The following is a 14932-nucleotide window of genomic DNA, read 5'->3' on the forward strand; positions in this document are numbered from 1 at the left end:
ACTTTCGTACAGAACTCAGCACTCTTTGTTTCTTAGTTGTGTCTCCGTATATAATGTTTTAAAGGAAATCACAAATGGAATTCATTTCAGTTGTCAGTCCCAAACAAGGAGTGTCTGTGTGTGCATCATCTATTTCACTATTGCAGCCCTTCCTGCTAATTTCTGCACGTCAGCCTTTTCAGCCGTCGTAATTCTCCATCTTCTTAATTCACTCTTTTCTACCTCCCCTATTCATCACTTGGGCTAATCTCTCTGGGGAAACCTGCTTGCTGCTTAACCTTTCACCCCAGTGTTAAACAGCTAATTTCTCTTTTCTAGCTACCGATCCAGGCACCAGGTTAAACTTGTTTTCTGTTTTTAAGGGCGTGTGGCAGAAGGAGGCACAGTAGGTTTGTGTGTTTAGAAAATAAATGCTCTTATCATAAATATCTCCAAACTTTTTCACCTACCAGCAACAACTGAAGTCACACTTAAACTTCAGTGTAAGTCAATGTTCAAACACAAGGCAGTTGGTCTCTCTAAGTCTTGTTACAGGCTGTTTTTACAAAGGGTTTTAACATCCAAAGCTAGAAGCCAAGCAGTTAGAGCTCATACTTGGTTTACAACCTAGTCTTTTTCAGATATACACCTTGGGTTTTAGAACAGTTTACATGCAAATGAATTGTATGTGTTATGCTATTGGCTTTTCTTAAGACTTCCAAAGGTCACTGAAAATGCACAAGGTTACGACATTTGTTACAGCTGAATATTTTTAATCAATCATGTGATTCACTTGTTTTTGTTTCTTCTCTTTCTGCAGCTTCATCGCAGTGGAGAACATTGAGAAGTACTGCGTTCTGATCTCATCTAAAGCTGTTTATTTCCTCAAGAGCGGTGACTACACGGACCGTGAAGCCATCTTCCTGGAAGTGAAGTACGACGACCTCTACCACTGCCTTGTTTCCAAAGATCACGGCAAAGTGTATGTGCAGCTGACAAAGAAAGCTGTTAGTACAAGTAGCGGCGTAGCAATGCCAGGCCCATCGCAACAGAAACCAATGGTAAGGATCCAGCACCTGCTGTTTCTTTCATGCAGGGGTTTCTTTTCCCCTCAATACATGTACTGATGCTGAAAGTATTTCTGCTCATCAGCGTTTGGTTTCTTGTACTGTTTGTTTAATAACAAAACCTTCATTCTGCCAGCAGTGAAAATAACTGCTGCCAAAAAGGTTTAGGTTGAAGGTAAGACCTAAAATATTCCTGACTGCATTAGTTACATCAGGAAATACTTTTTTCCTCTGAGAAATAATCTTAATTATACAATACATGCATGTAATTAAGCACTGTGCTATTTACTGTAGTGTTCTCCCTGCCTATATAGCATCTTCCAAAGATGGGAAAGACTGTTTGGATCATACACATAAAAATTAATCCATATTATCTCTTTTATTGCTTCATTACAGTAGTTGTTCCAGGTCTGTTTTACAGACATTGTTACAAGTTCACCCCTGACCTAAGTCAGTTTACATTCCAAACAGAAAAGCCAGATGAAAGGTAGGAGAGGAAGCAAAGGAAATAACTTGAGATATTGCAAGATCTTTCTTTTCCCACCCAATATTACCACAACTCTTGTTACCCGTCTTTCCCTTTCTTGCTTCTTCCATACCTCATTCTCAGCACTGAGAACAAGATTTCCTTGAAGCACTTTGATTCCTTCAAGCACAGCCACGTAAATTCCTTCAGTCAGTGAAATAAAAAGGTAACGGTGCCTCTTTACCAACATACCCATTTCTTTCTGCAGGTCAATGTGAAGTCTGAAGTTCTTGCAGTAAAGCTGTGTCAAGAAATAAACTATGCAAAGAGCCTTTATTATGAACAACAGCTTATGTTAAGACTCAGTGAAAATCAAGAACAATTAGAGCTGGACTCTTGAAACATCTTCCGTACTGCCAGAGTGGACTGCAGCGATCAGTCTGGAGCTGATGATATTCTGTAATTAGAGAAAATACTATATGGGAAGGAAATAAATATGAGTTTAGTATTTAACTGTATGGAATCATTGTGAGTAAGAAAACAAGCGTGGTGGGCTTTCTTTGGTTTTGTTTTTAAAGCATTAGTTGTATATTATAAAGATACAGCTCAAATGCATTCAGTTCTGGGAAAAGCCTTGTATTTTGCTAACATGTATATATGTAAAAGTGTTTCATGTAAATAAGAAAGTCCAGAACAGGGTGTTGGTATGAACAAAGTTTACAGTGTAAAGATATTAAAGGAGCTATACTGAGTCTTATTGCAGTACCTGAAACTACCTGTTCCTTCTCTCTCCCTCTCTCTGCTTTTCACAGTTCAGGAATGTCCGTAAAGTGTTTGTTAAAAGAAGTTACTGCAGCTGTTGGAGCACAGACGTTCCGTAGTTTTAGCTTTAACACTGTGATTAGGATGCACTGTTTTCTGGTTGTTTTTTTCTTACCATGAGTACAGCTGATGTGAACCTGTTACTGCACTGAAAGGTCACTGTAACAAAATAACTGTGTTAAGTTCAATATTGCAGAGATGACTCACTAATTTAATTTCCAAAATACTAGAAAACAAAAAGCTGAATCTGTTCTGAATCCAGAACTCAAAATCCCGGCAGTCTGTACCTCTGCTTCCATGTCTGAAAACAATTCAAGCAGCCTTGGAAACTGAAATCTTTCTGCTCAGCTTTTCCCTCCACGTGTAAGTTGGCTGCTTAGCACTGAACTCTGCCAGCACTGGGAAGGTCAGGGTGGGGAGATGTCACCCATCATTTGTGTTAAGGATATTATCTTCAAAATTAAACTTTTTGAAGTAATAATAATAAAAACAACGTGCTTTTTCCAATGCTGTATGTCACACGACTATTTGTCTTATCAACAAATTTATTCCCAGAAACTAGGAAATCTAATGGAGCTTTTTCTAGAGGGGGTTATGTGTCTGTCTGTCTGTTTAAGAGGGAACAGCCTGCAGATGGTTACAAATAAAACTATTTTTATCTCCTGTAATGTGAAAGGCAGAGGGCTGCTGTGTAAGGACAACATGTACTATCAGCGGATGTGTTACGGTCTGTCACTAGAAATACAAATCTATAAAGGCCCATTATGCAAATGAAACTGATTTAATGCACCACTTTTGTATATTTCTCTGTATAATTTGTAAGTAAAATGTAGAATTCAACAAGTGCATTGGCTCAGCAGTGCTTTAACAAGTCAGTCCTCTTGGACTCTTGCTACTAAGACTTTGCTCCTCTCCCCTGCAGAATTGTTTTCTTTTAACGCTGCAAAGCCTGTTTGCTAAAGCAGGTGGGTAAAGGGAATTAAAAGCAAGCTCAAGGGAGAACGGCTTGTATAGTTTGTTCTGCAGCATCTACATAAGGAATGGGAGTGCATACACCTGAAGAGCAGCATAACAGTACACCTGAACTCATAGAACTGCAGGATAAAATGGATCTGATTTGCCTGTTTCCTTTGGAATGTGCTCAACCTGTTGGTTTGGGTTTTTTTGCTGGTGGCAACAATTAAATTATTTAAAGCTTCAAGAAAAGTACCCACTATCTTAGATGTACAATGAGGGCCATGGACCATAGCTGGCTTAGGCTACTTGAGTTATGGTACCACGCTGTTCCAGCACTGACCCCGTGCTGCTCTCAGCTCCAGTCAGCCCCACTGACTCCTTACATTCATATGGAGACAGGTTTTCTCTTACATACCCAGTGCTGGTTAATAGAAGTAATGTACAGATCCACTTGCAAGAAGCACGCGGCCTTTTAAGAGTCCAGAACAAACTCAATTAGAACTTTGTTATTTTTTGTTGTTGGTTGTTTTTTAAGCTCCAATGATGTTACTTGTTGCTGTAACCCAACTATTTTTGGATCATCTCAGAGCTCCTCCTGTGGATTTCCTATTGTTATTGGCACTATTAACAATATTACTAAGTGAATAAATACAACTTGCAGATTCCAAGGGCCGTAACTCGCTCAGAAACAGCTTTTAAAGGAGGAGGTGCAGAGAAAGTACAAGCCTTTATCTTACACAGAAACTAAACACAAACTAAGACAAAGTATTGATTCTACTCACCAAATCACGCGTAGTGCTGAGCTTTATGAAGGCAGTAAGTATCATTCAGTCTGGATTTATTTGAGGAGACAGGAATTGCAGCCATGGAAGTAGATTGCCTTGAAATTTCAGAAGCTGTGGGAGAAAAAATTGCTGAGAGAGAATAACTCAGTATCTGTGCTATAGCAATGGCACACAGTACAGCACCTCAGCTAGAAAGAGTTAAGTCAGTCTAAACAATACACACAAGGAATGGTATATCAGCTATTAAGCTAATGTGATATGTGAAAAAGGCACACTAATATTTCTAATACTTCTCCAGAACTATGGTCCACCATCACTAAAATGAACCAGAATGAGACCAAACTTTTAATGTTTGATCTATGTCAAAGACCACAGCTGACCACGTCATTTTTTTTCTAGAAGCAATTGTGGACACACAGAATTACATAGAGGTTCTTCTTGTCCTGATCTGCATCTAAAGCTGTGGCTGCAAAGGTCTGTTTTACTGCCTCAGACCTGACAAAGCAATCAAACCACACACTGCTCTGTATCCCTGATGTGCTCATAACTAACAGGAGCAGTGACAAGGCCACTAAGGCTTCTTTTTCCTGAGGAAGCAGTATTGCTAACGGGAGAGATCTGGTAAACAGCCTGGGACTGAACAGTATAAACATACAGAAAACAGATGCATACTGTGAATGCTAGAAGGGGAAGGGGGAAAAAAAGTAGTATCACATACACTTTTGTAAGTAGGTTTAATTCCTGGAGACAGTCGTTGGCTGGTAGCAGGTTGTAGCACGTCGCAGGTGAGCAGAGCAGATCAGGTACCTGTCTATGGAAGAGAAAGATGGGATGGATTGGGAGAAAAACTGTACTAACCCTTATGCACTCGATCCAAGCAGGATGAGGGTGTGTGTGTACTGCAGTAACACCACGCTGAAGGAGTTTTCATAACAGCCACTGCCGGACCATAAACAATCCTGTTACCTACTCCAACTGAACCATCTTTAAATAAATTACAGGCAATGAAACAGGAAATACACAATGAGATATGTCTGAAATAAGCTAAACAACATGCAAGATGTGGACAATAAACTTCCTTCTGCTCTTGAATAGACTTTTCCAATAAATCAACTCGATGCCGGTTGAACAGCTTAAGCTGCGAATGCTGTTTAATCCAACAGTGCAGTGCTTATGTTTTTGTGGAGAGAAAGTAAGTGGTTGGAGGTTCCACATCTCAAAACAGAAAAGTAAATCATCATCACAACAAGGGGTTCAATGTATGCTAGCTCATTTCTCACAGCGCGTGGTGCTTTCCGCCACTTCACTGTTCTCTCATCAACTGCAGCCTTGGTCTTGATCTTGGACCAGGCAAATATAAATGACTTTTAAAAAAACCAAACAATCCTTTTTTCTTCAGTGTAACAACTGAGCACTGACCTGATTCATGCAGGGCACGAAGCACCAGATGATGACACCCATAAGGAAAATCTTCCTTGCTCTGCTTCTCTTCCTTAAAGAACGTTGCTGTATTTTCTGATTACAGCTAATTCAAGCTCTGGTGTCCAGCACTGAAAAGCAGCGTCCTGGGTGTACACTGCAGGTTACTGACAGCTTTGAAGAGATAAAAACAAAAGAAAGAGCATTTTTATTAATGCCACGGTTGATCAAATGCTACTTAAATAATGTTGATTTTCACAAAGAATAAAACCATATGTGTATTTGTGTGTATATATTTATGTAATATAGCTATTTCTTATATTTACCTTGCAAAGTGAAGGCTGTACTCCTCATACTTCCATTCTTAAGAATGTAGTTGTTATAAACAAGGATCACAGTGTTGTCTTCTCTGAAACAAACAGATCAGGAGCAGAGCTCTGCACTCCAGTCCAGGTTTGATGGCAGCTGCTTTGTCAGTACAAGTGATGATGCTGTTTTATCAAATACAGGGCTAGGATTGAAACCTTCACCAATTCCTCATGCTTATTATTGGTTCAAATCCATTCCAGCTTACTGGTAGTTGATCCAGTGCTCTGGTAGCCTTAAAAAGGAATCAGGACAGTTCAAATCTACCTCATGTTAATGTTTCATTAACAGAGGCCAGGTCAGTTTCTCTAGGACTGAGATTCCTCCTTTCCTAAGGTCTTTACCATCAGATTTTCTGAGCCAGAGAACATGAGTAAAGCAACACCAGCTGTGTACATCAGGCTGGGTCCTCACGCTGCCACTGGGTCCTCACATCTCAGCTGTAATAAAGCACAGTCACTCATGGAAGGAGGCCTGCCAAGAAGGGAAAGAAGCAAAGTTACTCATTAACCACTGACAAACAGTGAAAAATAAGCTTTTTTTGTTCCTATTTTCCCCTCAGTGGAACTACAGCACATTCAAGTATAGAAATAAAAATAATCTTGGCGCTAGATGCAGTTACATAAGAGGTAAATGCCTACTGCATTGTATCAGTTCTATTCATGGCCACGCTGTTGTCTGGGTGCAGTCAGACTCTGCTATCACAAGGGATTGCTGGGGCTTTCTATAACAGACAAGCTGCTGCCCAAGCAACATGCCCAGCACAAGCAGTTCCCTCTGTGGATAAGAATAACCTCGCACCTCTGGCCTATTCTGGTCTGACTCGAAAGTACTCAAAGGCCACGAGAGAAGTAAACAGCTTTCATGTGCGTTTACACTTTGGATAAATGGATGGGTCACCCAAAGGACAAGGATTGTGTATGGGAGCTGCAGAACAATTGTTTCTGCAGGCTAAAAATGCCAGCAAAATAAAAAATAATAATAAAAGTCCCCTGGATGCTGCAGCTGTGGAGAGATTTTAACAAATGGAGAAATCTATCAAATCCACCATCCATCTGGAAATAGCACTTGCTTTGACCCTCATAGTGGCTCTCCATTCCTAATGCGCGTTGTGTGCCAGTAGCCCTGAAGCAAACTGCAGTCAGTGGAAACCGCCAGGTACAGGGTCATGGTGTGGCAAAAATCTGGCCTCAGACTTTGATGAGAGATGAACAAACAACCTGATACAGCAACCCAAATAGCAGGGAGAACAGCGGAGATTTCTCTCCCCCTTCCAAAGAGCAGAACTGAACCTCACGTGGGCTTTGAAAATGTCCACAGAGTAACGAGAACAGAAACTGCAGACGCTTCACAGAAGCAACACAGCACCCACAGCAGAAAGAGCAGAATCTGGCCCAGTTACAGACATTCAAAATGATAGAACTGAAAGCAGTTCGGTACCTTAAGGCCCCATAGTGAAGTGCAAGGCCCGGTGTCTTGTTGCTTTCTCTTCTTTACCACAACACGGTCTGACTGCAGCTCCACAGCACCTAGAAGAGCCATTACAACAGGCAGCAACAAAGCATGGCTGGATGGCTCCTTCCTGTGACCACGCATCACCCTGCAGCCACCAGCAACCCTCCAGGCAAGAGGAGCCTTTAACCAGATTACCTGGTTAAATACAGAGGTATTATGGTGAGTTTCTTTTCAGTCCTTTCTGGGTTACATTCAGCCTCACTTCTTCCCACTGTGGTAAGAAACAGGCTCCCACCACAGGCTCCCACCACAGGAGGGTCTCAGCATCGCGCACACAGAGACAAGGAGAGACGAGGTATTTCTGGCAGCCTGGCTCCTCTTCAGCAAAGAAATGTTTCCCTTGGCTTGTGCACGTTGCTCAGCCTGCGTGCAGTAACAGGCTGAAGAAGCCAGCTTTCCATTCCCTGTTCCATTACTCTTTTTGATTGGCACTTTAATGAGGGCGCTAGGGGTCGACCCCCTGCCAGGGGGCTGGTTCATGCCCCGTTTATCTCACAGTCCATGTAAGACTAAAATAACACGCCAGGCTGAGTTTCACTGCCTTGTGATCCAACAGCCCACCATGATGGATTGAGTGACTGCAGCAAGTTGGCAGCTAAAGTGTGTTGTAACAGTATCTTTCTGTCAGCGCAACACAATGGATTTGCTGATTCCTGGGTTTTCCCAGTGCTCATCATTACCATCCGCACAGAATTTTCTAAAGTTCATTTTCCAGAGGGCTGCAAAGTGATAATAAATAACACACCAAAGGTTACACCGGGCTTTTTCCCCCCCTCTGCTGTCCTACTGCTGACGAACAAGGGCTGTGGTGCCAGCTTTACTGCAGATGCAACAGCCATAAATTCCTATTCCTTCCTATTCCAGCAAGGGCAGCTCTGACACTATTTGTATGAGCTCATCCTGCCAGGCCAACATACAGCACACAGGGCACTGCAGCCCTGCACACAATGCTGGATCCAATGCGACACAAAAGGATGCTGCCACGTAAAGCAGGTCTCTCCATAAGAGCCACAGGCTTGTTCTGGGCTGGGTTCACTGCATGCAGAAACATGAACATCAGAACATACCCAGATTTACCCCTTTCCACCTCTAATACTCAAAACGTAACTTGATGTAAGTCAAGATGAAGCCCTGGGCAAAATCAAGTGTGCCCCTGGCAACAAAAAGAACGACAAAGGTGAATTCACAGAAGTGGAAGGGTCTTGAACAGGAAAGATCAAAAACGCAGGGATATAAAGAAAGAGTGTGATAGGAACATGGGGCCAGACTGAGGAGCTGGATGAAGAACATTACATGGCTGCTCCCACCAGCAGTTGGCTTTTTACACTGATGATGTGAATCATTGCACAGCATAGAGTTCAATTCATGGCACAGGAGGAACTTCATGAGTTATACACCAGTATTTGTGAAACAAAAGAAACATTCTCCACTATGAACAGGGTCACTGCTGGTGCAAGTCTTTGCTAGCACAGAGCACGCAATCACCCCAATACCTTGCAGAACTTCTCAGCAGAATCTAGTTCATAGCACCCCAACACCGCAGCCTGCAGACACATTACTCATCTAGCTCTGAACAAGCCACCTCAGAGGCTGCCAACAATACCAACACAGCAGTGAAACAGAAGATGTGCTGTGAAAGCAGTTTGAAGCTTTACTGAGGCCAGAGCTCGTCAATCCACCTCTACCTTGCCAGTTCAGCTCAGCCTGTATCTGCCTACACAAGCTGCTGCAGCCAAGCCCTAAGTGCTCCTCAGGGGAGGGCGAGATACTTACACCTTAGCACAGTAACACCGAGGAGGGCACAGTGAGCACACAGCCAGAAAGCCTGGGAATTATTAGGAAAAACGAGTGGGTGTGGGAGCTCAAGGGACCAGTGGGAGGATGCGGGAAATCAGTAACACTGATTTGAATAACTGGTAACAATTATTAGATCTTTTTCAGTATGAATCATCTCTCAGAGACTCACCATGTGAATGATGTCACTCAAGGGGCAGTAAAAATAGAGTAGAAGAAACAAGCCTGCCCTGAAACAAGGGTTTCAAGCTGGAAGGTGAATGGACAAACTGGTCTGGGAAGTGTTGCAAATGTGGCTAAAAGGGAGGAACTCTTGTGGAGAACACACGCTCTGGCTGCCAGGTTGTACAAACAAATCCGTCTTTAGGACAATTATAGTGTTGCTTAAATCCCTGCCAAATCTCTGCAAATTGATGGAAAAAAAGTGGTCTTCCTTATCTGGTGACTGCTGAACTTGTCCTTGCCCCATTCTCTCCCCAGGGTGACATCTGCATCTGAAAAACAACAGGCTGTAAAATTAGTCAGCCAGAGCCATCCCAAGGGAACGAAACAAAACCAGAACAACAAACCAAGGCCCCAAACAAGCAAACAAAAACATGACTTTAAACAGAATCTGTTCTCCGGGTTCACCAAACGTACAGAAGTGCTGCTGTCATTGCAGGGGAAGAGGCAGCAGAGAGCAGTGCTGCCTTGTGCACATTTCAACTGCTACTTTTACTTTTTAAACAACTGCATGAGGAGAAAACCTGCTAAGTAACCAATGGCATCAGCAACAGGCTGATGTAACAGGCAAGACCAGCACCCACACTGCAGTTCAGACTCTCTTCCTCCACCCCTTCTAACACACCCCTACTCTTCCCCATCTACAGAAGAGACCTACAACCCCTCTCTGTCAATAGAGCACCAAGCTTGTGCACCCGCTCTACATCCCTCACCTATCAGGCAAAACACTGGAGCTTTAAGAAAGCAGAATGACGTCCCTGTTCCCTATCAGGAGAGGAGTTAGCGAGCTCTAACTGTAACAGTGGGCTCCACCATAACATTGCTATTCCTGCTTCCCCACTGGTTCCTGTTCTGGAACCACTCAGGCAGGCCATCAGATCCCCACCATCCTACAGCAACGCTGGACTGGCCTGAATGCACATCTGGGCTGTGTGGTAATGTCAGCCTGAGCTCCTGCCAACACCCAGGAATATGGGATACCAAGGGAGACACTGTCAGTCCTACTTTGAAGCCAATCATGTAATGTAAACCTGGCAGTGCCTGAGGAGCTGTACACAACTCAAACACACAGGCAGGGCAAGAAAAACTAGACCTCAGATCCAAATCGGGGGAGGGAAGCCATGCTCCTGCACTGAGCAGAGCTGAACATACTCACAACTCTATGAAGGCTCACAGCTCCCTGAAGTCAGAGCTTATCTCCAGGTTTATACAATGTTCCTTCCATTTTAGACAGAGCTCCTGGCGTTTGCCATCTGAAAGTTCACCGCTGATAAAAGGTTCTTTAAAGCCCTCTGCAAAGACCTTTGTTTCATGGAATTCAAAAACACAGGGCTGAGCTCCCAGACATACAGTGCAATAGGCACCTCAGTGGGTTTCAGGCCTACCTCACCTACAGCGAGTGAAAGGAAAGATCAGAGAACGGGAGTTCCAATTTCAAAGCACTGACCTGAAGCCACAGAACTATGTTTGAGGGTTTAAGCACTCGACTGGATGTTACTTACCAACAAAGCTGCCACCCCATTAACTTCAATTTGCTTGGAGAGCTCCTGGGAGAAGCAGTGAGGATCTCAGAGAAGGTCAACAGGATAAATTCTGTTCTGGATTCCGTACCCCTGGAGGAAAGTCCATGATTTACATAGAGGTGATGTGAGTAAGAGTCATCTTATGCCATGTGCGTTAGTAACTGAGAACAAAATTAAGCTTAATGGTTAGCATAATGCTGTTTTTACAACATCTGTCAGCAATCATTTGTATTTACTTGCACTGCAAATGCAGATGAAAAGTCAGAGAAATATAAACATCAGAATTCACTGAATTCCCACCAGCTTTGCATCTTCCCACAAAGAATCTCCAGCCATTCCTGTTCAGGCACTGTTTGTTCCTTGCCCTCTCCAGCATGGAATTGCTTCCCCATTCTCTATGGCCAGGAATTATTGGTAGAGGTTCTGCACTGGAATAAATGCTAACTAACCCTATGGCTAACAATAAGCTGATAATAGCATTAACTTCAGTGCTCCTAAGACAGCTATCAGATCTTTTCTGGACTCAAAACAACAAATCAAACTCCTTTCGATTCCTGCTCTCTCCTTGGCCATGGCTCACGCTACAGCAAAAGAGGAGGCAGGGAAAGCCAGGGTTGAGTCGTACTCCACCTGTGCAATGCAGGGTGAGCAACAGGTTAGCTGGGTGAAAAGTTCACTGCAAGCTGAGCTGTCTGTTTCTCTTGCTTAATTTATCCGATATTTGGCTAACCTTGCTCTGAACCCAGCCCCCAAGACCCCCTTCCTCTCATCCCTCCCCAGCGGGCTCATGTCAGCCAAAGACACCGCCCCTTCTCCCTTCTCCCTGACCCTGCTGAGCGGAGCGGGGGCTGGGACACAGGGCCAAGCACAGAGCCAGAGTCCATGCATTGGAGAGATAGCGATTATTTATGCTCGAAACTTCAACAGGCCTCGTGCTCAGGAGCAAAAATATCAATCCCACAGTCAGCAACATTCACTTGGTATTGTATCCAAGTTTATCAGTTCTCCCAAGGCCGGATGGCACCCGGTTTGCACCCCCCATGCCTCTGTGCCCCACCACTTCTAGAGATGCAGCACTCCATGCAGCCCACAGAGCACGCCATACAAAAGGCTTTGCCCATCCCTGCAGGCTGAGCAGTGATTGTGCCCCCAAACCCCCCTCCCTGTGCCCAGAAGTGCCAGCACTGAGCCCTGAGCAGACTAACCTTTAGGTTCCTGTCCCTGCGTCACCTCTGGACCACGCACGTCACAGCTCCACATCAGGTGACGCAGCCCATTGGAAACACTGCCCAAGAAAGCAGCTTTCTGACAGGTCTTCATTATTTTCCTGCTGTGCTCAGGTCTGCTCCCAGCGCTCTGCAGAGCAACACAAAGTGTGTCTGATGGCTTTCTCAAAGGCTGGGTACATCATCAGGAAACCACACGCACACCAAACCTGCCACAGTTTTGGAGCAGCTGGTACTTCTAGGGCTGTAAGAATCAACAAGTTATTACATTCACCTGCTGGCACTCTGGGCCTCTATGACATGGTGAGCAAGCATGTGGCTAGATTGCTAACAATACATGTTTTCTGCTGCAAACCTTGATTTCATTATGCTCTTTAACCTGACCAAGCTGTCCCACACCCAGGCTGCTCCTGCAGAAACTCACACCAGCAGCACATTGATGTTAATGGTCTGTATCATCACTGCCCCAACACAACACTGCAGTCCCACTGATGGGGCAAAGAGGAACAGCCTGACAGATTTACAGTAAGTGGAAACTCTTTGTGGCCTAAGAATAATGACCTTGCCTTGACACGTAGCTTAATTTGTCTGGAAGCGAAGCAGATTGGAGAAGTTCTGATGTGGTCACTAATTTAGTGACACCATCCACTTCAAACTCCACCACTCCCACACCAAGGTAGCACGAGACCAGCCTGTAACAAAAGAGCCCTTGTTAGTAAAGGAATCCCAGGCCCTTATCAAAGAACATGATCCAGCATCCCCCACCTAACCCCTGCATATTTTCAAGGCATGAAAATTGCTATGAAGAGCCAAGTGAAGTTGTCAGGAAGAACATCAAACTTCAAACGACCGCATTAGGAACAAAATAAATCAGATGTTACACACCAAACTCTCAGCACACATTGCATAACTCACCAGTATCTGTATTTCCCAACAGCAGAACCAGTGCAGACGCTTTGCACCCCATCAGGACCAGCTGATCATTACACATCCCTGCTGCCCTTGGGGGTGCTGCTGAATGTGCAAATGGCCTCAAAGCTGACAAATACAAGCCTCAAAACACAACAGCACAGGCCCTACCAGCCCACAGACCCTTCCAGCTTGTGGTCCATCACCAAACCTCACTGTTTGCCCCTATTTCCCTCAGCTACCCAACCTCCAATATCCACCAGGCCACACAATGCTAACAGAGCAAACAGAATTATGCAAGTTTTGCCTGTTGTGAGTTGCCCTGTTGCTACACACCACTAAAAACAGCCTGGACCCAACAATTTGACTCACACACATTATATATATACATTTACAAGCAGCAATGATATCCCTCCTCAGCCTCCCTGAGGGCTGAGCTAAGCAGCCCTGTATCACTCAGCCTGCTGCCACACAGGAGATATTCCAAATGCTTAATCGCCTTCATTACTATGTCATTTTAAGGCAGTTTGGGAAGCATTATAAGGCATTTTTTTGCCTCAAGGCCTCTGCTTCCACCACACATTGCCGCCGTTCTGGAACGTTCCATAGCACCGCCCCGCCATTAAGGTCAGCGCCTCCATCATGGCGGCCGGTCCTGTCAGCGAAGCTCAGGAGCTACAAAACCATCTCTCAATGCGGCTGTGCTACCTACCGAGCGAGCCGAAATATTAAAAATCGCATCAAAATCGTTCGCATGTGGAACCCATTAGGCGCGCTGAGAAAGAATTCGCGTTCATTGTTTCGCTTGAAATATAAAGGTTATAAAACTTAATGGCCGCCTGACAGGCGAGCTATATGAAACACTCGGAGATTTACGGAGAGGCCGATGTGCTCTGTGGGCTGAGTGCTGCTCCACCACAGGCCCAACCTGTTTCTTTTGAGTCTTTCTTTCTTTCTGTCCTGTTAACGTCATATAATGAAAGAATTGCGAGGGTTTTGAAAGGGGTTGTGAAGAGAATGAAAGTGGGGAGAAAGGGACAAAAAAATACCAACATAATGGCTTAATTTCTCACAGCGTGTGCAGTGCAAACCAACAGTAAACACACACCACAGAAAAAATGCAAACAAAGGCTAAAAGTTTGCTAAAAGCTCCAGGAAAACATGGGGAGTGCCCTGAGCGGTCATTTGTGCCACAAAACCTTCCCAGCCCTATAGAGTCACAGAGCAATGGGGTCATCGGACCCTCAAGGCCATCAGGTCCAAGCCCTGCACTGAGCAGGGACACCCACAGCCCCATCAGTGCTCAGAGCCCCATTCCTTGACCTTGGGTGTCTGCACCACCTCTATGGGCAGTTCACTGCAGGGGGTTGAACCAAATGGCCTTTAGGGTCCCTTCCAGCTGAAACAATCCAATGATTCTATGAGAGAATCACAAAGCCATCCCCCTCGCATGGAAATATGCCATCCCCTGATGTCAGGAAGTCACTTCTATAATAATAAACTTTATCCAGTATCGAGACTGTTGTGTTTGTTTTGTTTTGTTTTCCTATCAATCTGAGGCTAAGAAGGAACTGAATCCTATGAAAGAAACAAAACACATGTGAACATTTGCTGCCATAAGTAAAGGCAAATGGACTCTTGACAGTATCCCAAGACGTTTTTTCTTCCCCTTGAAGATTTCTACAGGCACGTTTTTGATCACAAGATTGGAATATGTCATGAGCGCATTCAGATATCCATTTGCATTGATATTGTTGCCAGGAGCCATCTCACAGCCATCATCAGACATTTTGGAGCCCCTACAAAGCTTTCTGTGGGATTGGAAGGCATCCAACCAAGGGAAAGCAAAGCCACCGTGAGATTTGGACAGCCAGTTCCACGG

The 14932-nt window shown here is 44.3% G+C and overlaps 1 protein-coding gene and 1 long non-coding RNA gene across 15 annotated transcripts in view; one reads left to right on the plus strand and one right to left on the minus strand.

The window, feature by feature from the left end:
- Positions 1-3180, plus strand: part of VPS13D (vacuolar protein sorting 13 homolog D) — a 75639-nt gene extending 72459 nt beyond the window's left edge. For all 8 annotated transcript variants that reach the window (XM_085508923.1, XM_015882326.3, XM_015882330.3 and 5 more), the window contains 2 exons: positions 800-1040; positions 1781-3180. In XM_085508923.1, the coding sequence (XP_085365049.1) occupies positions 800-1040; positions 1781-1912 (373 nt within the window). In that variant the 3' untranslated portion in view covers positions 1913-3180. The remainder of the gene's footprint in view (positions 1-799; positions 1041-1780) is intronic.
- LOC107323365 (uncharacterized) lies at positions 732-12650 on the minus strand. Of its 7 annotated transcripts, XR_014931810.1 has the most exons (9): positions 12121-12650; positions 10895-11005; positions 7512-9664; positions 7302-7390; positions 5822-6335; positions 5496-5669; positions 4795-4887; positions 4074-4187; positions 1407-1969 (listed from the first exon to the last, which is right to left on the minus strand). It is a non-coding gene; the product is annotated as an uncharacterized LOC107323365 (long non-coding RNA). The 7 variants fall into 7 exon arrangements; XR_014931811.1 differs by lacking the exons at positions 7512-9664; positions 12121-12650 and having other exon boundaries at positions 732-1969; positions 10895-11674; XR_014931816.1 differs by lacking the exons at positions 7302-7390; positions 7512-9664; positions 10895-11005; positions 12121-12650 and adding an exon at positions 6503-7215 and having other exon boundaries at positions 732-1969; positions 4795-4883; positions 5822-6096; positions 6206-6335.
- Positions 12651-14932: the final 2282 nt, after the last annotated feature.

This window comes from Coturnix japonica, chromosome 9 (genome assembly GCF_054131305.1).
Source record: "Coturnix japonica strain WE chromosome 9, WE-NBRP24, whole genome shotgun sequence".
Classification (NCBI taxonomy): Eukaryota; Metazoa; Chordata; class Aves; order Galliformes; family Phasianidae; genus Coturnix; species Coturnix japonica.